This window comes from Emys orbicularis, chromosome 4, assembly GCF_028017835.1.
Source record: "Emys orbicularis isolate rEmyOrb1 chromosome 4, rEmyOrb1.hap1, whole genome shotgun sequence".
Classification (NCBI taxonomy): Eukaryota; Metazoa; Chordata; order Testudines; family Emydidae; genus Emys; species Emys orbicularis.
The window spans coordinates 23,320,780-23,344,941 of NC_088686.1; the positions used below are offsets into that span (position 1 = coordinate 23,320,780).

At 48.3% G+C, this 24,162-nt stretch overlaps 1 protein-coding gene across 1 annotated transcript in view; it reads right to left on the reverse strand.

Annotated features, from left to right (window-relative positions):
* Nucleotides 1–14,641, reverse strand: part of LOC135877483 (cytoplasmic dynein 1 heavy chain 1-like) — an 88,680-nt gene extending 74,039 nt beyond the window's left edge. Inside the window, exons 1-4 of the mRNA XM_065402924.1 lie at nucleotides 14,383–14,641; nucleotides 2,108–2,195; nucleotides 1,377–1,550; nucleotides 903–1,158 (exon numbers count right to left, since the gene is read on the reverse strand). Of these exons, the coding sequence (XP_065258996.1) occupies nucleotides 903–1,158; nucleotides 1,377–1,550; nucleotides 2,108–2,195; nucleotides 14,383–14,641 (777 nt within the window). The remainder of the gene's footprint in view (nucleotides 1–902; nucleotides 1,159–1,376; nucleotides 1,551–2,107; nucleotides 2,196–14,382) is intronic.
* Nucleotides 14,642–24,162: the final 9,521 nt, after the last annotated feature.

Here is a 24,162-nt window from a genome sequence, read left to right on the forward strand (position 1 = left end):
GCTGGCTGGGGAAATGGAGGGGGGTCAGATGGGGCTCTGGCCTCCCTGGCCCAAAGATGGACCTGACTTAGGGGTCCTGTTCTCTGTACCTACAAGCTCTGTTTTAGACCGTGTTCCTGTAGTCTAATAAACCTTCTGTTTTACCGGCTAGCTGAGAGTCATGTCTGACTGTGGAGTTGGGGTGCAGGGCCCTCTGGCTTCCCCAGGACCCCGCCTGTGCGGACTCGCTGTGGGAAGCGCACGGTGTGGAAGGGGATGCTGAATGCTCTGAGGTCAGACCCAGGAAGGTCGAAGCTGTGTAAGCTTCTTGCCCTGGAGACAGTATGCTCACAGAGAGGAGGCTCCCCCAGAGTCCTGACTGGCTTCGTATGGAGTATTCCAGAGCATTGCCTGGAGACTCTGACAGTTCAGAACTTTACTTGGAGCAGAGTTGAGTTACTGGGGGAGTAACACTATGGAAATGCAAAGTAAGCTGCCACCCTCACCAAAGCAAAGCATGGGAGCCACTGTGGGGAAGAACTTTTATACATGCTAGTAACAAACATTTTCCCAGACCTGCTCTACTCAGTACCAGCCTTCTGCACCAGTCCCTTCAAAGTTTTTTTTTTAAATTTCAGTCATTTTTTACTACCTGAATGGAAAGACACAAAATTAGCCAGCATTTTATTAGTAACAATTTTCTTGAAGGCAAAGAACCTGAGCCAGGTTCGTAGCTGTACACTGGTGTAGCTCAATTTACACTGGCTGAGAATCTGGCCCTATGTTTAGAGTTTCCTGCATAGAGTAAGCTTTTACAATACAGTTAAGAGGCCAACAGCAAAAGAAGAAGAGGCTTTCACACCCTTAAAGAATGACACAGGAGTTTCTACCATGTAGTCTGACATTTGGTTCTGCAATTTTACCTTTTGTATTTCTCTAATCCATCGGTTAACTCCAGACTGTAGCTGGTTGAGAACAGTTGGGTCCTCAACCTTGTCACCAAAGTCAGTAACCTTTGGCTTTTCTCCACGCTCATAACATTGCTTGGCAACATTAGTAATAATTGGATGAATTGGCAAACTGATCTCTGGAATTTCAATATTCTGTTGCAAATGTAGCAGTCCCATTTCAAGTTCTGCAATTTTTTTCTCAACTGATGGAGCCATTTTATCACCATCCCTGGGGGAAAAAACATCATCAAATGAAAAGCTAGACCAATGGCATACATAAATTGCATGCACTTGGGTTCATGTAACTTGAATTACATCCCCAACAGCTTTAAGTTAATTTTAACAGGAAATGAGGTGTTTCAAATCCTATTTACCTCAGCCCCACATTCTTTTTGATCCATTTTTCATTAGTACTGAAAATTTATTATTTGCATTTAACAGAATTACCTGTCTGCTTTGCCAGACTCTCTGATAAAGGACTTAAAAAAGGGAGCAACAGCATTGCTAATAAAAGAATGTAATGTTTCATAAGGAGAATCTTCACTAAGAGTAAGCACTCTCAGTTGGGAGGACACTGGTTTGTCAGCATCGATCACTGGTGTACGCTTAATGAACGCCAAACTGTGGAGCAAAGAAAAAAGTTAGTTAACCATAAGACATTTAATTCCAGAATACAGTAAATTGCAGTAGCTCTAGTATAACACAAAATTAGGTGGTGTATATCAGACATTACATGCTAGCGTGCTTTACTGGGTACACTTTTGAAAGTGTGAGCAAAACTTGTGCTAATGCTTTAAAACTATTACTAGTAGCTGAATGTATTAGGTTTTTATATTAATCCATTTTAGACTGCCAGAAAACTAAAAGCAATCAAGTCTATAATCATGATAATTGAAAGCACACCATTTTCTGGTGTAAGATTGCTTCTTAAATATTTTAGCTTCACAGAGACAAATGTGTGCTAGGGCTAGACAATGACAAGAAACAAATATGCAAGCATATGAGAGAGAGCGCGAGAGCACGCTGTTGTGAAGCTAGATGTTTTTAGAGCACTTTGAACATCAAAAGCACTACATAAACTCTATATATTACTATATGTGTGTTGGCCTAAGGATTATAGGACTAGCTTTTCCTAGTCCTAAAACATTCATATCAGATTTCAGTAAGACTGCACTCACCTGTTTGACTTTAGCCCATAATGAATGTCAGTATTAATGCTATACGATATGATTTCTTTTTCCTCTTCTCCTTCATCACTCACATCCTCTGCAAACAGAATTTGATATATTAAAAACCTCTAACATACACTTAAAAGCCTATTAACCCATCCCTCTCCACCCCATCTACCTCACACCTACTCGGGCAGGAGCTCATTTGTACCCATCTCTCATCTAGGTTTGAAACTTTACACAAAGTACTGTGTGCCATACAGCTCAAGTTATATTTTTAGGGGTTTGAGATACTACCTATAATAACCAGATAAGATGAAAACTGGTGAAGCCTTCTTACTTAACTTGAGAATTGTACAATCAGTCTTTGATTTTTAATCAGCATTTCCAAGGCAACTAAATTAAAATCATACCCAGAATGATTTCATTTGCTGTCAGCAGAGTTGGATAGAACATACCAAAATATATTTTCATTTGTACTAAACCATGACTTAGAACCCAAAAACGCATGACTCCTCAAGACAGAGGTTTTTATGGCTTTATTACAAGAGATTAGTTACTTTAGGATCACTACTGCTCCCCTTTTTTCTAGGCTGCCTCCTGTATGAATTTCTGTAGTGAAAGCAAATTACAAGCCAACTCCTTACATGCTGATTTCAAGAGATAGATTTGCAGAGTTTCCCCACAATACAAAGCCTGAATTATGGCTTGTTAAAACTACACAAAGTTTTGTTATCTCAGTATACTTAAAGACCTGCAAGAACGTGCCACAAGATCGTCAGTTTAATTCCTTTTCATAACTTGCCTTGATATTTTTTCAAAGACTTCAAATTATATTAAGGAAAAGAGGAGATTAAAAGTACAAAGTGTAAGGCCTGGTCTACACTAGGCGTTTATGTCGAATTTAGCGCCGTTACATCGAATTAACCCTGCACCCGTCCACACCACGAGGCTATTTAGTTCGACATAGAGGTCTCTTAAATTCGACTTCTGTACTCCTCCCCAACGAGGGGAGTAGCCCTAAATTCGACATGGCCCTATCGAATTAGGCTTGGTGTGGATGGAAATCGACGCTAATAGCTCCGGGAGCTATCCCACAGTGTACCACTCTGTTGACGCTCTGGACAGCAGTCCGAGCTCGGATGCTCTGACCAGCCACACAGGAAAAGCCCCGGGAAAATTTGAATTCCTTTTCCTGTCTGGGCAGTTTGAATCTCATTTCCTGTTTGGACAGCGTGGCGAGCTCAGCAGCACTGGCAACGATGCAGAGCTCTCCAGCAGAGATGGCCGTGCAATCCCAGAATAGAAAGAGGGCCCCAGCATGGACTGATCGGGAAGTCTGGGATCTGATCGCTGTGTGGGGCGATGAGTCCGTGCTTTCCGAGCTGCGCTCCAAAAGACGGAATGCAAAGATCTATGAGAAGATCTCTAAAGCCATGGCAGAGAGAGGATACAGCCGGGATGCAACGCAGTGCCGCGTGAAAATCAAGGAGCTGAGACAAGGCTACCAGAAGACCAAAGAGGCAAACGGACGATCCGGATCCCAGCCCCACACATCCCGTTTCTACGAGGCACTGCATTCCATCCTAGGTGCGGCCGCCACGACTACCCCACCACTGACCGTGAACTCTGAGGATGGGATATTGTCCACGGCCGGTTCCTCGGACATGTTAGCCGACGGGGAAGATGAGGAGGACGAGGCAGTCGACAGCGCTTACCAAGCTGATTTCCCCGACAGCCAGGATCTCTTCATCACCCTTACAGAGATCCCCTACCAACCGTCCCCAGCATTTAACCCGGACACAGATTCAGGGGAAGGATCAAGCAGTAAGTGTTTTAAACATCTAAACATTTATTTTTAACAGAACTGGAATATTAATAATAAGAACAATGTGTTTTTCATGATTTGTTTGCCCTAGGCGCTTAACTATTCAGTCCCAACTATTTAAAAAAAATCTAACAGTGTCCGGTTGTGCATGATTCTGCTGCCCAAGCCGCTCCACTCTTTAGTCCCTGCCAGTGCAGCTATATTAAAATGCAGTCTATATGTCCGGGGATAGAGCTGAAATCCTCCAGGGACATCTCGAGGAAGCTCTCCTGGAGGTAATTGGAAAGCCTGTTCATCAGGTTCCTGGGGAGAGCGGCCTTATTGGGTCCTCCAAAGTAGGAGACGTTTCCGCGCCAGGAGATCCTCAAGTACTCCGGGATCATAGCCTTGCACAGCATGGCGGCATACGGCCCTGGTCTTTGGAGGCTTTCCCGAAGCATCCTTTCTTTATCGCTGTCTGAGATCCTCATGATTGTGATGTCGCTCATGATGACCTGCTTTGAATTAGGTAGGGGACTGTTAGTATTGGGACTGCTTGCCCGTTCCTTTACAGAACTGTAACCGCTGGTTTACAGCCACGCGGTGGAGGCGGGAGAGGGGCAGCATACAGGGATCTTTCCCTGGGACAGCCGCGAGGGGGTGGGACAGGGGCAGAGTTCATGCTTGGCCGATTGCTGGCAGCAGAGACTGGCATTGCTTTCAATGTGAAAGGAGGCCAGTGCTACTATTAAAGTTTTAAGCAGCCACAAGTCTACGGCTTACCATGTCTGCCTGCTACAGAAATTCCGGTGTCCTGCCCCGCTTCCCAGATCGGCAGTGCAAGACCCCAGGCACTGAAGGCGAAGTCCGAAAATTCGACCTTGTCCTGAGTGCGCATGTGATAGGTGCAGTGCATGGTCTTGTTCACAGAGAAAGACTATGTTCTTTGTTCACAACTACATTTATCTTTCGGAGGAATTCACTACCTTTTTCTCTTTCCCACAGCCACATCTGCGACTGTCTCCCAACCCAGCCTGGCATCACACTCCCAGAGGCTAGCGCACATTAGGCGGAGGAAGAAGAAGACGCGAGAGGACATGTTCTCAGAACTAATGGGCTGCTCCCGATCCCAGGCAGCACAGCAGAACCAGTGGAGGGAGAATTTGTCCCAAATGCACCGGACACACATGGAACGTGAGGCGAGGTGGCGGCAGGAAGACCAGCAGGCGACTCAAACGCTGCTTGGACTCCTGAGGGAGCAAACGGACACGCTCCGGCGCCTTGTTGATGTTCTGCAGGAATGGAGGCAGGAGGACAGAGCCCCGCTGCAGTCTATCAGTAACCGCCCTCCCCCGCCACCAAGTCCCATACCCCCCTCGCCCAAAGTCCAAAGAAGGAGGGGCGGCAGAGTCCGTGAAAACTCTCACTCCACCCCTGCAGACTGCTCAAGCACCAGAAGGCTGTCATTCCCCAAAATTGGAAAAGTCCTTTCCTTCCCGCCTCACCCAAGCCCCCGTCCAAGTTTCACCCCCCAGTTTCATGTGTGGTTGTTAATAAAAAATACGTTTCTGTTCATTACTGTTTCCATCATGTTCTTTTGGAGGAGAGTCTGTCTGAAGGGGGGGAAGGGGCTTGGTAATTGGACAGGACAGTCACCTTCAGCAGGGTACAGAGGCGGGGGCAGGTCCAGCAGGAGGGCACATACACAGTGCAGTGACTAGTTACCCTGGTCATTCTGGGAGGTGGTTTTCATGTTATGTGGGGGGGGGGGGGGTTGCTCTGTGACTTTGTGGCGGGGGAGGGCAGTTACAGATCTTATGCAGCGGTCCTTTTCCTGGATCACAGAGCCACGCAGCAGGGGATCTGTAACCCTCCTCCCCCTGCCATAAAGTCACATAGCCCCCACATACACGCAGTCCCGCTCAGGAGGGCTGGCAGGCTCCGTTGAAACAACCAGTCCACCACTGCGAATCCTGTCATTCCTGGAGTTTAGAAGCATCATTTGCATCAGTACACTACATCCGCTCCCCACCACAGTCTGCGTCCCAGGTTTAAAACATTCCCGCGAAAACAGTAATAAAGACAACGGTGTTCATTAAGAAAATAAAACTGATTTTATTTTTTTGGAAGGGGGTGAAGGGGGTATGTAACTGGAGAGGATAGTCAACATTAACTGGGTAAAGAAATGGGGGCAGGTTCAGCTTCTCTATACACAAACTGAAAAGTCACTGGTAACCGTGCTCACTCTGGAACCTAGCTTTCAAAGCCTCCCGGATGCACAGCGCGTCCCGCTGGGCTCTTCTAATCGCCCGGCTGTCTGGCTGGGCGTAATCAGAAGCCAGGCTATTTGCCTCAACCTCCCACCCCGCCATAAAGGTCTCCCCCTTGCTCTCACACAGATTGTGGAGCACACAGCAAGCTGCTATAACAATGGGGATATTGGTTTCGCTGAGATCACAGCGAATCAGTAAGCTTCTCCATCTCCCCTTGAGACGGCCAAAAGCACACTCCACCACCATTCTGCACTTGCTCAGCCGGTAGTTGAACAGTTCTTTTTCAGTGTCCAGGGCGCCAGTATAGGGCTTCATGAGCCAGGGCATTAGCGGGTAGGCTGGGTCCCCAAGGATCACTGTAGGCATCTCCACATCCCCAAGAGTTATTTTGTGGTCCGGGAAGTAAATACCTTCCTGCAGCTGTCTAAACAGACCAGAGTTCCTGAAGACGCGAGCGTCATGAACCTTGCCCGGCCATCCGACGTTGATGTTGGTAAAACATCCCCTGTGGTCCACCAGTGCTTGCAGCACCATTGAAAAGTAGCCCTTTCGGTTGATGTACTGGCTGGCCTGGTGCTCCGATCCCAGGATAGGGATGTGAGTTCCATCTATAGCCCCACCGCAGTTTGGGAATCCCATCGCGGCGAAGCCATCTATGATGACCTCCACGTTTCCCAGGGTCACTACCTTTGAGAGCAGTACCTTAACGATTGCGTTGGCTACTTGCATCACAACAACCCCCACGGTAGATTTGCCCACGCCAAAGTGGTTCGCGACTGACCGGTAGCTGTCTGGCGTTGCAAGCTTCCAGAGGGCTATGGCCACTCGCTTCTGGACAGTCAGGGCTGCTCGCATCCGGGTGTCATTGCGCTTCAGGGCAGGGGACAGCAACTCACAAAGTTCCAGGAAAGTCCCCTTACGCATGCGAAAGTTTCACAGCCACTGGGATTCATCCCAGACCTGCAGCACTATGCGGTCCCACCAGTCCGTGCTTGTTTCCCGTGCCCAGAATCGCCGTTCCACAACATCCACATGACCCATTGTCACCGTGATGTCCTCGGCGCTGGGTCCCGTGCTTTCTGACAAGCCTGTGCTACTCTCAGACTTCAGGCCCTCACCGCGGTGCCGTAGCCTCCTCGCCTGGTTTATCTGCATCTACCTCTGGTAAAGGTGGATGATAAGCTGCGAGGCGTTGACAACGGCCACAACTGCAGCGATGGTCGCAGCGGGATCCATGCTCGCAGTGCTGTGGCGTCCGCGCTGTCACTGACCAGAAAAGTGCGCGAACTGATTTCCCGCCGGCGCTTTCAGGGAGGGAGGGAGGGCGGTAGTGACGGATGGATGATGACAATTACCCAAAAGCACCCTCGACACATTTTTTTTACCCAGAAGGCATTGGCGGCTCGACCCAGAATTCCAATGGGCAGCGGGGACTGCGAGAACTGTGGGATAGCTGCCCACAGTGCACCGCTTCCAATGTCGACGCTTTCCCCGTTAGTGTGGACTCACAAAGTCGAATTACTGTCCTTAGTGTGGACACACACGTTCGACTTTGCAATATCGATTCCACATATTCGATTTAAGTGAAATCGAACTACCCTCGTAGTGTAGACATACCCTAAGAGAAAATGACTGTTTCCCTAACTTAGCTAGTGAGTCACAAGGTGATGTAATCACAGTGCATGCTTAGACGGCAAATGTGAAAAATCAGGACGGGGGTAGGGAGTAATAGGAGCCTATATAAGAAAAAGACCCCAAATCGGGACTGTCCTTATAAAATCGGGACATCTGGTCACCCTATGCATGCTGGCACTTCTGTAGTGAAACCACTGCAATGCAGCACAAAGCTATCTCCATCTGAGGAAGACACGCCCAAGTGAGAAAAAGAACAGGAGCATTACTCTCCTGTTCTCCCAATGCCTCCAAAAGATAAACTACCAGAGTTTTATTTTGTATTACTGTAGCACCTAAAGCCCATGGACTAGAAGTAGCCCATTGTGGTAGATGCCCTTGATGTCCAGATGAAACCAACCACTTAACAGCATATAATTTATGTTCGAGAAGATTAACTGGTGAATCTTCGTGATCTGAAGTCTGGCTCTTATTCTGAGAGTTGATAGTAGTCAGCACTCGGTGCTTTACATTTTCAAGTCACGGTAGAAAAGTCAACACTAAACATTTTAACTTCATAACCAAGCACGAGCGCTAGAACTCTACCCATTGCACTTAAAGGTATTTAACCTCCTTCCTACTGTATTAGTTGTGTAAAAGCACTGATAATCCAGCAGCATATTTCCAGAAGTAAGTTTTATTACACCAGGTGACGCTGACAGGAAGCACAGCTCTAGTGAGCTAATCAGTACTAAAAAAAAAAAAAAGAACAGGAGTACTTGTGGCACCTTCAGGACTAACAAATTTATTTGAGCATAAGCTTTCATGGGCTACAGCCCACTTCATCAGATGCACAGAATGGAACATATAGTAAGAAGATCTATACACATACAGAAAACATGAAAATTAATCTTAATCATCTTAATTAATTAGCCTCTTAGAGTTGGTATGGCAACTTCCACCTTTTCATGTTTTCTGTATGTATATACACCTTCTTACTATATGTTTCATTCTATGCATCTGATGAAGTGGGCTGTAGACTACAAAAGCTTATCCTCAAATAAATTTGTTAGTCTCTACGGTGCCACAAGTACTCCTGTTCTTTTTGCGGATACAGACGAACACGGCTGCTACTCTGAAACCTAATCAGTACTATATTTCTAACCCACTTTTCAGAATGTTTTTAATCATCTTTTAAAAATTCAATATATGAGTGGTCAGGCTATTAATTTTTAGTGGCTGAAGCTGACCAAGAGTGTCCATAAAAGTCACGTGGGTCAGTTTTAAAAATATTAAGAAAACCTTTTCTAGAATGTGGTATTTTAAAAGTTGATGTTTAGGCTATTAGTGTTGAACAGATTCCTTTTTGATGAAGTATTTAAAACAAGATTTAGAATTTTAGCAAAACTGCTCTCCCCATATAGAGGTGCACCTTTGTCTGGTTCCTCTATACTAGGGTGGCCAACCTGTGGCTCCGGAGCCCCATGCAGCTCTTCAGAAGTTAATATGCGGCTCCTTGTATAGGCACCGACTCCAGGGCTGGAGCTACGGGCGCCAACTTTCCAGTATGCTGAGAAGTGCTCACTGCTCAACCCTTGGCTCTGCCATAGGCCCTGCCCCCACTCCACCCCTTCCCGCCCCCTCCCCTGAGTTTGACGTGCCCTCGCTCCTCCCCCTCCGAGCCTCCTGCACGCCACAAAACAGCTGATCCGGAGGTGCAGGTGCTGATCAGCCAGGCTACTGGTGGGCAGGAGGCGCTGGGACCGGGGGGTGGAGCTCATGGGGGGCTGCTGATGTATTACTGTGGATCTTTGGCAATGTACATTGGTAAATTCTGGCTCCTTCTCAGGCTCAGGTTGGCCACCCCTGCTCTATACAAAGAAAGCATCTGAGGGTATGTCTACACTACAATTAAAAATCACCCAAACCTCTGTGCCTGAATGAAGGGGCTGTTTAATTGCGGTGCAGACAGGCTTGGGCAGACTGAGCTCTGGGACTCTCCCATAGACATTCTGGGCTGGAACCCGAATGTCTATGTTGCTCTTTAGCCACATTCAGCTGGCACAGGCCAGGCGCAGGTGTCTAATTACAGTATAGACATACTCTGAGGGAACAACAGTCCTTTACAGACCCCAAAAGATCAAACCTATTCCTGATCCAGACACTCCATATATTTCAGAGACATGCTATCCCAACTAAAAAAAAATATTTCAGTTTTGGTCTTTACAACCCAAACGTTATCACAAAATACTTATGCACTCAAACACCCACATGCACAACGACTTGTTGCAAGCCTGAAGTGAACGATCAGATGGATCAAGCGCCGATAAAAAAAAAAAAATCCAGAAGAACAACTTGCCATTTGACTCCTCTGCCCTTCCTTAAAGAGATTCTTCTGCTAGTGAAGAAACACGAACCCTGCTGAAGACTTGTTTGAGATTTGGTTTTTTTAGGGGATGGAGGCGGGAGGAGCAGTGCCAAACAAATTTGCCAGAAGCCTTCTAGTGGTTATCCTATGGCTTGGAGCAGGGGTCTAAAGTTCCTGTGAAATGATGGCAAAGAAGAGGTCCTCAGGGTATCGAGCCAGGATTTATCGCATCTAGTCTAGACGTGATAAATCGACCCCCAAGCACTCTCCTGTCGACTCCTGTACTCCACCACCGCGAGAGGCACAGGCAGAGTCGACGGGGGAGTGGCAGCAGTCGACTCACCGTGGTAAAGACATCACGGTAAGTCAATTTAAGTACGTCGACTTCAGCTACGTTATTCACGTAGCTGAAGTTGCATAACTTAGATTGATTCCTCCCCCCCCCAGTGTAGACCAGGCCTCAGCCTGTTGTGTCTCTTGACAGGTGTTGGGGCTACAAGGGAACATGACAGTCAAAGCTTCACACACTAGTTATTACAAACCAGATCAGAAATTTTATTGCAAGTAATGCAAATATCTTCCTAGGGCATCTAGGAAGAGGCTGGACTGGATAGTGTGCTAATGTAAAGGGTAGCAAAGGGAGAGGTGTGAGTAGAGAGTGGATTGAGATCTCAAAATCAAAAGACAGCTGCCGGTTTATGTAATGACATAACAAGATAGGAAACATGAACACATTTAAGACCAGCACTCAATAGTGCATTTGAGTCAGTTATTCCAAAACAGTTCCATAAGTTTCCCTTACTGCACATGTGTGCTCATAGTCTCTAGTGAAAGAGGTACCAGTAGGATTTACAGAATGCAAGTCACTTAAGTCAAAGACAGTTGCCAATTGTCACAAGCTATTAAAAGGAGATGACTACTAAAATTAATGTTTACATGTTAGTCATTAGTCTGAAGTAAACTAACCTCGCCCTTGAGTATGCCAGTATAACATCTGACCATGTTGCGTGCAACACGCACACACTTCGGGCTGTGACTTTGTCAAGAAAATTGTTAAGAATCACCCCAGGCTAGTCATGGAGGCCATGGAATTTTTCTACAAAGATTCCCACATTGACATTAACACCGGTTCAGGTAAACTGGTGTTCACACCTTTACTTGGGCAGCCCACCATACCGTTTTAAGCACTACGTAGTTTGGATTTGGAGGTCTTCACCATGGTGTTTAAAAAGGTCTGGCCAGTTGATACTGTCTACACTTAACATGAAGTAGAACTTCTAGAATTGCTTCAGCTGAACATTAGGAACAGTGGGAAACGGAGAGAGAGTTTCCCTGGGCTGGGGTCCAATAATTATATACAGCAAGAATGTCATAAGCAATCTTTTGGAACCGTTTACAGTTATATAACTGCTGGAATCATTTGCTGTTTTTACCATGTTAAATAAAACCCAGGAAGTTAAAGTGAGCTATTTTGCCCATTCAAGATTTTGTGGTGCTGAATTTAACATCCAATTAACTTACTACTGCTAGAAGTATCATGAAACGGCAATTTGTTTTTACCCGGGTTTGCAGAATCAGCCTCTTGGCATTTGGCCCAAGGCATATTTGTTGGGTGAAGTTTAGGTAGAGCAATGTCCTCAAAAAACACTTATCCTGTCAGGAGTGAGGAAGTGTATCCATCACAGAAAGGAATGAGTAATACCAAAATGTTCGCAAACTGCTCTCAGAGCACTTTCCCTTAGACGTAAGATGAAAAAATAGTCTGTGCCTGCAATATTTGAACATGCTTGGGTAGACTGGGGACCAAGTGCACTAGGGGTACATCTACACTGCAATAAAATAACTCACTGAACAGCTGTGGCTGGTGCCCATCAGCTGATTCAGACTTGTGGGGCTTGGGCTGAGGGGGCTAAAATTGCAGTGTAGACATTAGAGCACAGGCCTTGTGAGGGGTGTGGGTACCAGAGTCCAGTCTCCTACCTGAGATGAACATTTACACTGCTATTTTTAGTCCAGCAGCCCAAGCCAAATGACTTGGGCTCTGAGACTGTGCCGCAGATTGCATTACAGTGTAGACGTACTTCATGTGTCTCATAAATGGGGCAACTGGAGTTAGAGCACAATTGGCTTATTTTGTGTGTGTGTGTGCGCGCGTTTAAGGACTTTGACTTCCCACTCTCACCCCACTTCTCCAAAGCTTTTTTGCTATAATTGGGGTGATTGGGGGCTAGAAATCCTAATTAACTATCAAGGATTTGATATCTGTTATTACATCCCCATATCTGAAACTAATGTAGTTTATATTCGTCCCTACGAGCAATTCACCCATAAAAAGTTACTAGATGCTAGGGGGGGGAGGGAAGAATAATGTAAATATCTAACATAGAAAAGTACACAAGCCAGGTTTTGAAACATTTATTCAATTTTAACTGAATTTGTTAGTCTCTAAGGTGCCACAAGTTCTCCTTGTTCTTTTTAGTGGTGTTAATATAGCTCAGTTGCTAAGCATTCTTGCCTCTAGGCTATAACATCACACATCCAAGTCCTTCAACAGCACTGGCTCATACCCACTGTTTAAACTGCACTGCAGTACTTTGCAACTAGGGTGACCAGACAGCAAGTGTGAAAAATCGGGACGCAGGTAGGGGGTAATAGGAGCCTATATAAGAAACAGACCCAAAAATCGGGACCGTCCCTATAAAATCGGGACATCTGGTCACCCTATTTGCAACACAGTGGCAGGTGCAGTCCTTCAGATGAAATTATAGGGAGATTCCTTCTGCCTGCATCTGTGAACTAGCCACATAGAAACGAATGATCCTTTGATACTTCTCAAATTGAGCAACGAAAAATCCTAACATCATGTCCTTATCTTTTCAAGCCAGGTACCAGGCACAACTGCTGTTGTATTTACGTACATAAGACCTTTGAGCCAGCATCTACATATTACTTTATAAAGAGCTTTGGGGTGATACGTGGCACAACACAGCAATAAAGTCAGATGCTGATGTGAAGGAGGTCCAAGTTCAAGGCTTCCAAGCACTCCAGTGCTGCAAAGCCAAGATAGAAACTTGACAAAAAAATAAATGCATAGCGCAGGGGTGGCCAACCTGTGGTTTCAGAGCCACATGCGGCTCCTTGTATAGGCACCAACTCCAGGGCTGGAGCTATATGTGCCAACTTTCTAATGTGCCAGGGGGTGCTCACTGCTTAACCCGTGGCTCTGCCACAGGCCCTGCCCCCACTCCACCCCTTCCCGCCCCCTGCGCCTGCCGTGCCCTCGCTCCTCCCTCTCCCCCCAGAGCCTCCTGCACACCACGAAACAGCTGATTGGGAGGGAGGGGGAAGCGCTGACCGGCGGGGCTACTAGTGGGCAGGAGGCACTGGGAATGCAAGGGGGGGGGAGCTGATGGGGGGCTGCTGACGTATTACTGTGGTCTTTGACACTGTACATTGGTAAATTCTGGCTCCTTCTCAGGTTGGCCACCCCTGGCATAACTCATGGGAATGTTTTATCACCTTGACTTTGATTTCAGCCACAGTTCATATAAGGCAGTATACATAAATGTCTTTTTTCAAAGACCAATGCTGATTTCTTGATCTCGGTAATTTAAAACTGAAGTACCAATTTCTGGCAATTTTTTGTCCCACAGCACGGACATATTAGTAGCCTCTCTGTATAGGTTTTGGGTTAGCTTTCAGGACCAAGGTTATAGTTCATTCCCTCCCTGTGGGAATGGACAGGGGTGTTGCTGGGTGGGTTACAGCATCCCTTCTTCTCTCTATTGCAATTCAAGAGGTTATAGGGGGAGCCAGTTCCAATCCTTGGGGGAATCAGTTAGGGAATTGTTGATGGGGCTGTCTCCCCTCTTCCAGTTGCAATAGGGTGTTACAGGGTACACCACACTGTGCATGTGGGGTCAGCATCTCCCCTGGGGGGACGGGGTGGGAATACAGGGGGATCACAGACCCACCCCCACTGTGTGTATGTGTATATGGGGGGAGTCACAGGCCCGCCGCTCACTCTGTGTGTGGGTGGGGGGGGGGGAGGTCACAGACTCGCCCAGGCCTGTCACAGGGAGCGGGGGAACAAAGGTCACCGCGCCGCACAAAGCAGCAACTGTCACCAGCTACCATCTGCAGCGGGGGGAGGCTCCGCTCAACCCAACCCCACCCCGGCCCCTCCTCCCCCCCGCAGCGGCTCGGTGCCCGGCCCGGCTCTCACCCTTGAGCGTGGATCGCTCCACCAGCACCGTGTGCACCTGCGGGTCGGAGAGGAACTTGCGCATCTGCTCCAGGGCTCCCTTCTCCTCCAGCGCCGCCTCCAGCGCTACCGGGACCTCCCCGCCGTCCTCCAGCAGCAGCGGCACCAGCTTGCGCAGGTGCTTCTGCAGCACCGAGACATCGGCCACATTCTGCACCGCCGAGCCGGGCACCTCCAGGCCGCCCTCCTCGCCGCCTCCGCCGGGACCCCCATCCGACATCCCGAGACAGCCAGACACAGCCCAGAACCTGCACCTGCGGCTGAGCCACCGCCTAGTACTACTGAGCCAGCCGCACCCACCGCACCGCCTTGTAACCACCTCCCTCCCCCGCCCCCCGCTGCGGGGCGGCCTGGGAAGTGTAGTCCGCAGAGCCCAGATGCGCACGACAGAGCCGAAGAGAATGACTACAAATCCCAGCATGCACGTCTTTTCCATTCTGGTCATAATAATGGGTGGGAGACTAGAATTTGCAGCCGGACTGATACATTTTCATGGGAGTTTTGTAAGGCTGGGGAACCCGGCCAGTTCTTGCTGCTTTGAATGGGAACTCTTACCGTTTACATTTTAAGGTTTTTAGTTTTATTTGTTCTTGACAGTACTAACCAAGCAGCTGTAACCTGCGGTTGCCAGGTAATCAAGAGTGGGGGGAAAAAATCTTATCCTGCCATCAGGTCCATGTGGGCGAACCTTGTCACCATATGGGATGCCATTGACTTCAGCAGGGTGTCGTGGGTAAAAAGGTACATCCCTTCTGGTCCTATTGCAGCATATGGCATGTTGGGCTAAATTCCACTCTCAGTTATGCTGATGTAACTGGTGTAACAGAGCAGAATGGCCCCTTATCTAATTGTTCCAAGGGAAAAAAAATTCATATGTAAAAAAAGCCAAATTAGGGGACAGTAAAAATTAAATTTATAAAATGATCATATGAAAATCTGACATCTACTGAATACTCAGTAGATTAGAAAAGAGAGAGGCTAATAATGACCAAATTAAATGACATGATGTGGGCTGACTGGGGTCCCATTCCAGTAATCTGCATCAGCACAGGAGCCTGCACATACAAATCAATCAGATGGCAAAATCCACGCCCTGGTCCCACACTGCAGTTTAGCACTCCCACATGTACTTTACACTCATTAGATTAGTCCTAATTGTGTTTTTTAACTGGGCAATTTAAATAAACAACACTTTTGTTAGATATAGGCTTTGCACAATTTAATGAGTCCAGCACCTTAAGGGTTAATTCTCTTTTAAGCAACAATTAATAGATTCTAAGGCCAGAAAGGACCACTCTGATTATCCAGTCTGATCTCCTGTATAACACAAACCATAGAACTTCCGAAAAAATAATTCCTGTTTGAACTAGAGCATATTATAGGATGAAAGATGACTTGCAAAGGTAGAAACAACAAGGAGTTGTGGCACCTTAGAGACTACCAAATGTATTTGGGCATAAGCTTTCGTAGGCTAAAACCCACTTCATCAGATGCATGGAGTGGAACATACAGTAGGGAGCTATAACTACACAGCATATGAAAAGATGGGAGTTGCCTTACCAAGTGGGGGGGTCAGAGCTAATGAGCCAAGCTAGAGGAAATGATTGACATTCTCCAGTGCCACTCAATTAATTTTGATAGATGGGGCATGTAATACCTCATTTGGAGAGGGCTGATAAAGCACTTTAGTTTTCTTGATATTAAGAGTGAAACCAAGACATGCGTAGGCATTGGCAAACACATTCAAGATAGTTTGAAGATCTTGTCATTGCTCTTGTGAGAAGTATGTCACTACGATCTTGGGCACGAACTATGTCGTAGTCGAGGAGATGCCAGTGCTTTGACCGTGGCTGTCTCCGAGATGTTTTGAACTTTTCCTTTTGTTGGAAAAGAGTGTTCGTAATAATAAGTTCACGGTCAGCACACTTGGTCAGGAGCAGAATTCCATTTGAATTGCTTTTGCCAACTCCTTCTTTCCCGATTGTTCCTTTCCACAGGTCTGAGTCTCGTCCAACACGTACATTGAAATCCCCCAGAAAGATAATAATCTTGTCTTCTGTAGGGGTCTCCGATAAAATGGTTTCCAGCTGAGAATAAAAATCTTCCTTTACATTCTTATTGGCATCCAGTGTTGGTGCATAGGCGCTCACAAATAGTTGCCTGTTGATTTTTGGTGAGCCTCAATCAGAGTGTCATAAACCACTCATTGATGCCAACTGGTACTTCAGAGAGGCACCTTACGAGCTTGTTCTTTATAGCAAAGCCCATTCCATGGAATCGGGGTTCATCTATAGATTTTCCCTTCCAGAAGTAGGTGTATCCTCCTTTCTCCTCCCTCACCTTCATCAGCTCTTCTAGTTTCGGACAAAGCAGCAATATCGATGTTAAACCGACTCAATTCACGAGCAATAATGACTGTACGTCGCTCTGGTCAGTTGCTGTTTGAGTTGTCCATCAGGGTACATATGTTCCAAGTTCCAACGTTGAAAAGTTTCTTATATATTCGACCTCAGGTGGTGATCCTGCTGGATGCGGCTCTCCAGCCAGAAAAAAACAGAGGCAAGACTATTTTTAGAGTACCTTTTCTAACCCCTTCCCGATGTGGGGTGAGCAGAGTGGATCCTAAAAAGGACTGCTCAGTCATGGGTGCAGCTGCCGAGATGCTTGACCCACCTCAATCCTCGAGCAAGATGACTGTATCACACACACACCGCCTGGTGTGTCGGTCTGTGACTAGGAACTTCTGGATTTCACTGTCCTGTTCCCATCGCCACTCGCCGATCGCCACCAGACTTTTGACTTGTGCAAATGTTATTTTCCCAAAAACTGGAAGATGCTGGTGTGAGACTTCTTTTAAAGCAAGTTCAAAATGCAGGGGACCATCACATAGGACTTCACTCCATTTTAAGTGATCAATTCTTGCTGGAAAGAACATCTTGAAGACCCCTTAACCATAATTCTATGAAATAAACAGGAGTACTTGTGGCACCTTAGAGACTAACAAATTTATTTGAGCATAAGCTTTCGTGGGCTACAGCCCACTTCTTTGGATGCAAGCCCACGAAAGCTTATGCTCAAATAAATGTGTTAGTCTCTAAGGTGCCACAAGTACTCCTGTTCTTTTTGCGGATACAGACTAACACGGCTGCTACTCTGAAACCCATAATTCTATGGTTGCACATGAAGTCCTTGAGCAAATCCCTCAACAACCATTTAGGGATGAGCTCTGAGACCCTCCCAATTTGTATGAGGTACACAATGCCACCAAGCAGATGAAGAACAACAAGGCAGCAGGTCTAGATGGGATCCCCACTGAAATCTTTAAAGACGGTGGACCAGAGCTAATTTGGCAGCTTTACCTGCTTATCCTTAAAATCTGGATAAAGGAGGAGATACCCAGTGAAATGAGGGATGCCCTGATTGTCACCCTCTTCAAGAAAGGGGATAAAGTGGATTGTGGAAATTATTGTGGTATCTCCCTCCTAGCCATTGCAGTGAATCACCGTGCCCTCTGGACTGTACTTTCTAAGATTGGATGTCCTGATAAATACATCAATGTCCTACAATTGATTCATGATAACATGAAAGCGACTGTTCTGAGCAGCACTAGCTCCAAGAGTGAACCTTTCAAAGTACAAACAGCAATCAAACAGGGCTGTATCATCGCTCCAACCATGTTTGCGGTTTTTATTGCCATCATTCTTTACCTAATTGCTGGGAAGTTTGCAGCTGGCATTGAAATCATTTACAGAATGGACAGAAAGCTGTTCAGGCTTAGCAGGCTGGAAGCCAAGAGTAAGATCTCCACAACATCTATTGTGGAACTTCAGTATGCTGATGACAACACAATCTTTGCCCACTCTAAGAAAGATCTTCAACTATCTTGAATGTGTTTGCCGATGCTTACGCATGTCTTGGTTTCACACTTAATATCAAGAAGACTAAAGTGCTCTATCAGCCCTCTCCAAATGAGGTATTACATGCCCCATCTATCAAAATCAATGGAGTGGCACTGGAGAATGTCGATCATTTCCTCTACCTTGGAAGTCATCTTTCATTCAAGGCAGATATTGATGCAGAAATTCAACATCGCCTCAGCTGTGCCAGTGTAGCTTTTTCTCATTTACGGCACTGGGTTTTTGAAGATCACAACATTCAAACAGACACCAAGCTTCTTGTTTATCAAGCCGTTATTCTCCCAACACTGTTGTATGGGTCCAAATCTTGGACAACCTATAGACATCACTTGAAAGTCCTTGAGAGGCACCATCAACACTGCCTTCGTAAGATTCTGAAGACCAAATGGGAAGACAGGTGCACCAATATTAGTGTTCCAGAAGAGGCAAAGACCACCAGTATCAAGGCAATGATCATCCGTCAGCAATTCCGTTGGACTGGTCACATTGTCCGGATGCCAGACCATCGCCTCCCAAAACAGGTCCTGTTCTCTCAGCTGAAAGAAGGGTGGACAAGGGTGGGAAGCCATAACGTGGGTGAACAATGGAAGTGTTATAAGGACTTGCTGAAGGACAACCTAAAAAAGTGCAATATTGACATTGACACTTGGGAGACACTTGCCCAGGATCGCGTAAAATGGAGTGAAGTCCTACGTGATGGTCCCCTGCATTTTGAACTTGCTCGCCAACAAGCTGAAGAGGACAAGAGGTGCAGGCGGAAGGAGAGGCTGGCTTCCAGTCATGATCAACAGCCTCCTGCTGAGCCTGAAAACATCTGCCCTCATTGTAATAGAACTTGTGGTTCAAGGATTGGCCTTATTAGCCACCTGAGGACCCATAACTCCCATGGAAGATGATCATACTCGGTAACGAGTGATCGCCCATCACTAACCTGTCTGACTCCGTCATGTTTGAGCTGGTCTGGGCTTGTGTATGTTACATCTGTTTCTAATGTCTCCAGGTACTAAGCCAACACATGCTCCTTCAGTAAAACTAAATAACTTTAATTGGCTCAGCAAAACAAACAAGGCAATAACAACAAACCAAGGTCTCGAGTAAGCACAGTGTGACATTACAAGTTGCCCTTGAATTCCACTCTGAAAGGCTTCAATCGGGACCAGGGTCCCACTGCCTTGGTGCTATATAGACATGGCATGAGACATGGTCCTTCCTGAAGAACGTACAGTCTAGAGTCAGTCTCAGCTGCCACTCCGCTAACTCCTACCTCTCAAAGCTTGAACTCTGCCCTCCAGCCAGTTCTAGAGCTGCAACTTGGTGCAACAGCACAGATAAAGTTAGTTTCCTACAGCTGCATACCTTGCCTTCCCCACTGCTTGCCTTTCACAGTAGGCAGACTAACACAACACAAATAGCCTGTATGTTTAATGTGCCAGATAATGTTCCATCAAACCAAGAGATACTCTATAGCTGAGGCACAGCTGTGCCATATTTCCAGTTGCGGTGATTGTTTAAGCAGAGTGTAATGAACGATCCATGTGTGTGGTGTTCAAACAGAAAGGTGCAATGGAAGGTGTAGTTCCAAACTGGACCACTGGGAGAGCTGTTCCTTGCAGCTCCCATCTGTCAGACCACTCTGGGAAATGTGGGGAGGTGACTGCTTTCTTCAATATGACTGGGGGACTTTACTGGGTAAGCTGTTGGAAAGACAGAGAGTACCAGTCCCAAAGGGGTTCAGGGCCAATCATGGTTGACAGAGCTCTGTATGGAGAGGACAGTCCTTCCCAAGGAAGATAAGGAACCACCAGGAGTGTCAGTAAGTAACTGTTTCAATCTTATTACTGCCCTAATTTTTGGTGCAGCTATACAGAGTGTTTCTGTGCCTGTATATCCCTGCTGCTAGCCCTTCTTTCTGCTTAGTAGGCAAAACAAAATCCTGTTCTGCACTGCTTCTGCCATGACTCAACCACACTTTTTTTATTTCAGTTTTGACCCCTCAACACTTGCAATTAGGAGTTTTTTAAGCACCAGTTCACACGGACCAGTTGATCACAACTGTTTTCACCTACTGTAGACAGATCTTGTGAGATTCAAATAAACATTTTCTCACAGAGCTGCATGACTGAAAGAAGAATAGTTGTAATTACAAACGTATTGAAATCAGCTGTAGGTCAAAGCACTTACCCTGGCATGCTTTAGCTCCCATATCCCAGCCTTGAGCCAAATTTAGGTATGTAAGTAAGTCCTGTACAGGCTGCTCACTAGCTGCTCCATCCTTGTTATTGCTCTGGGTCGGGGGGTGCCCAGCTCAGAGGGGCTGGGCTCAGAGCTGGGGGTCAGGGTGGCGGGGGATGGGTTCGGGCTCAGAGCTGGGGGTCAAGGTGGTGGAGGATGGAGTCTGGGGGGTGCCTGGCTCAGAGGAGCTGGGCTCAGAGCTGGGGGTCAGGGCTGTGTGTGTGTGGGTGTCCGGTTCAGAGGGACTGGGCTCAGAAGTGGGGGTCAGGGCTGTAGGGGGATGGGGTCTGGGGGGTGCCTGGCTCAGAGGGGCTCGGCTCAGAGCTAGGGGTCAGGCCTGTTGGGGTATGTGTCCCCGGTTCAGAGGGGTTGGGCTCGGAAGTGGAGGTCAGGGCTGTGGGGGGATGGGGTCGGGGGGAGTGTCCGGTTCAGAGGGGCTGGGCTTGGAAGTGGGGGTCAGGGCGGCGGGGGTATGGAGTCAGGGGGGTGCCTGGCTCAGAGGGGCTGGGCTCAGAGCTGGGGGTCAGGGCTGTGGGGGGAGGTATCGGGAGGGTGTCCGGTTCAGAGGGGCTGGGCTCAGAGCTGAGGGTCAGGGCTGTGGGGGGGATGTCTGGCTCAGAGGGGCTGGGCTCGGAGCTGGGGGTCAGGGCTGTGGGGGGTAATGGAGTCGGGGGGGTGCCCGGCTCAGAGAGGCTTACGATGCCACTTATTCCCTCTCCCAGAGCCTCAGCGAGCCGCGTCCAGGAGCTCCTGCCGCTCGGCCCGCTGGAGCTCGCAGCCCCGCCCCCTTACCACGCGGCTCTGAGCAGGAGGACCTCCGGCCCTGCCCGAGCCACGCCGCTGCAGCGCAGTCCAGGGACGCAGCGTGCTGAGGTGTCGGCGGATAGGGGAAGGCGAGGCGAAGGCAGGGGGGGGAGCCTCCGACATTCTCGTGGGGGCCCCTGCGGGGCCCAGGGCAAATTGCCCCACTTACCCCCCCATCTGGGTGGCCCCATGGATTTCCATAGTGGAAGAGTTGTAAGAATACTTAACACTGGGGGGGGAGGGATAGCTCAGTGGTTTGAGCATTGGCCCACTAAACCCAGGGTTGTGAGTTCAATCCTTGAGGGGGCCATTTAGGGATCTGAGGCAAAAGTTGGTCTTGCTAGTGAATGCAGGGGACTGGACTCGATGACCTTTCAAGGTCCCTTCCAGTTCTATGAGATAATATATGGAGATATACCTACTTAATGAGTGGCCACAATGTAAAATCATTTCATCTCTTTATGTGTTGTCACAGAGTGTGGGGGAGTCAGGGCCCGCATCCCCCACTTCCTGCGATTCACCATGACTCTCAGCCAGCCCATAAAACAGAAGGTTTATTAGATGACAGGAACACAGTCTCAAGCAGAGCTTGTAGGTACAACCAGGACCCCTCAGCCAGGTCCCTCTGGGGGGCAAGGATCTTGGACCCCAGCCTTAGGGTTCCCTGCCTCTTCCCAGCCAGCCCAAAACTGAAACCAAAAACACCCTCCCACAGGCTCTCCCCCCTCCTTGACTCCTCCTCTCCCTTTGTCCAGTTTCCCAGGTAGACGGTGTCACCTGGCCCAACCCCCCTCCTGGCTCAGGTACCATCCCCCACTTAAAGTCATTCCCCTGCTCTCCCATCTCCCATGCAGACAGTCCAGTAAAACTAAACGACATTCCCAGGTCAAGCCACCCCGCTCCCTACTGAGTCACATCTCTCCCCCCTTCAAGACTGAACTGAGCAGGGTCACTCTGACCCGTGACCTGGGGAAGTTCAGGTCAACGTATCCGCTATCATGTTAGCACTTCCCTTCACATGGACCACGTCCATGTCATAATCCTGCAGGAGCAGGCTCTACCTCAGGAGCTTGGCATTGGCTCCTTTGATCGGGTGCAGCCAGGTCAGGGGAGAGTGGTCGGTGTACACAGTGAAGTGTTGCCCAAACAGATATGGCTCTAGTTTCTTAAGGGCCCACACCATGGCCAGGCATTCCTTCTCGATGGCCACGTAGTTTTGCTCCCGGGGTAGCAACTTCTTGCTCAGGTACACGATGGGGTATCTCTCCCCCTTTTCATCATCCTGCATTAACACCGCCCCTAGTCCTGTGTCTATGGTGTTCACCGACGCCTCAAAGGACTTGTCAAAGTCTGGGTTTGCCAGAACTGGGCCACTGACCAGAGCCTCCTTCAGCGCCCAGAGAGCCTCCTGGCACTCCTCGGTCCAGACCACCTTGTCTGGCTTCCCCTTCTTGCACAGCTCAGTGATGGGGGCAGCTATGGCGCTAAAGTGGGGTACGAACCTTCGATAGTACCCCACCATCCCAATAAAGGCTTGGCCATGCTTTTGGTTTGTGGAGCAGGCCAGTCTCTGATCACCTCCACTTTGGCTGGTTCCGGCTTTAGACAGCTGCTCCCCACCCGATGGCCCAGGTAGGATACTTCAGCCATCCCCACCTTGCACTTCTCAGCTCCTGGAGTCAGTCCAGCACTTGTCTAACCTGCGACACGTGGTCCTCCCAGGTCTGGCTAAAGACACAGATGTCATCAACGTACGCCACAGCAAAACTCTCCATCCCCCTCAGTAGCCGATCCACCAGGCACTGGAAGGTGGCCGGCACCCTTTTGAGGCCAAAAGGCAGGGTCAGAAACTCTATCACCCCTCTGGGGCTCTATAAGGCCGATTTCAGCCTGGCATCTGCATCCAGTGGCACTTACCAGTAGCCCTTTGTAAGATCCATGGTGGTAAGATACCGAGCGCCTTCCAGCTTGTCTAGGAGCTCGTCAGGCCTGGACATGGGGTAGGCATCGGATACACTGATGGCATTAAGCTTCCTATAGTCCACACAGAACCGGATAGACCCATCCTTTTTGGGGACCAGCACCACCAGCGAGGCCCAAGGGCTGGAAGACGGCTGGATCACCCCCAAAGCCAGCATCTCCCTGACCTCTCTTTCCAGGTCCTGAGCAGTTTTCCCTGTGACAAGTAAGAGGGAGCATCTTATAGGAGAATGTGATCCAGTCTCCACCCGGTGGACAGTCAAATTAGTGCATCCAGGCTGGTTGGAAAACAGCTGTCAGTACTGATGCAGAACCCCTCTGATCTCAGCTTGCTGGGCAGGGGTCAGCCAATCAGAGAGGGGAATTGTTTCCAGGAGGAAACCAGCTCTTGTCCCAGGGAATAGATCTACTAAAGGGTCATCTCCCTGCTCCTCCCAATGTCCACACACGGCCAACACCACATTCCTCCTGTCATGACATGGTACACCCCGTGGTGATGTGCCCCATTAGACAGCTCCACCACATAGTTTACCTCATTTAGCTGCTTGACAACCTGGAAGGGACCTTCCTAGGTGGCCTGTAGTTTGTTTTTCCTCACGGGGATGAGAACCATCACCTGATCCCCGGTGGCGTAGGCGTGAGCCCGCGCCATGCGGTCATACCAAACTTTCTGCTGCCTCTGGGCTCTGGCCAGATTCTCCCTGGCCAGGCCCATGAGCTCAGCCAGTCTTTCTCGGAAGGTCAGGACATACTCCACCACCAACTCTCCATCGGGAGTGGCCTTCCCCTCCCATTCGTCTCTCATCAG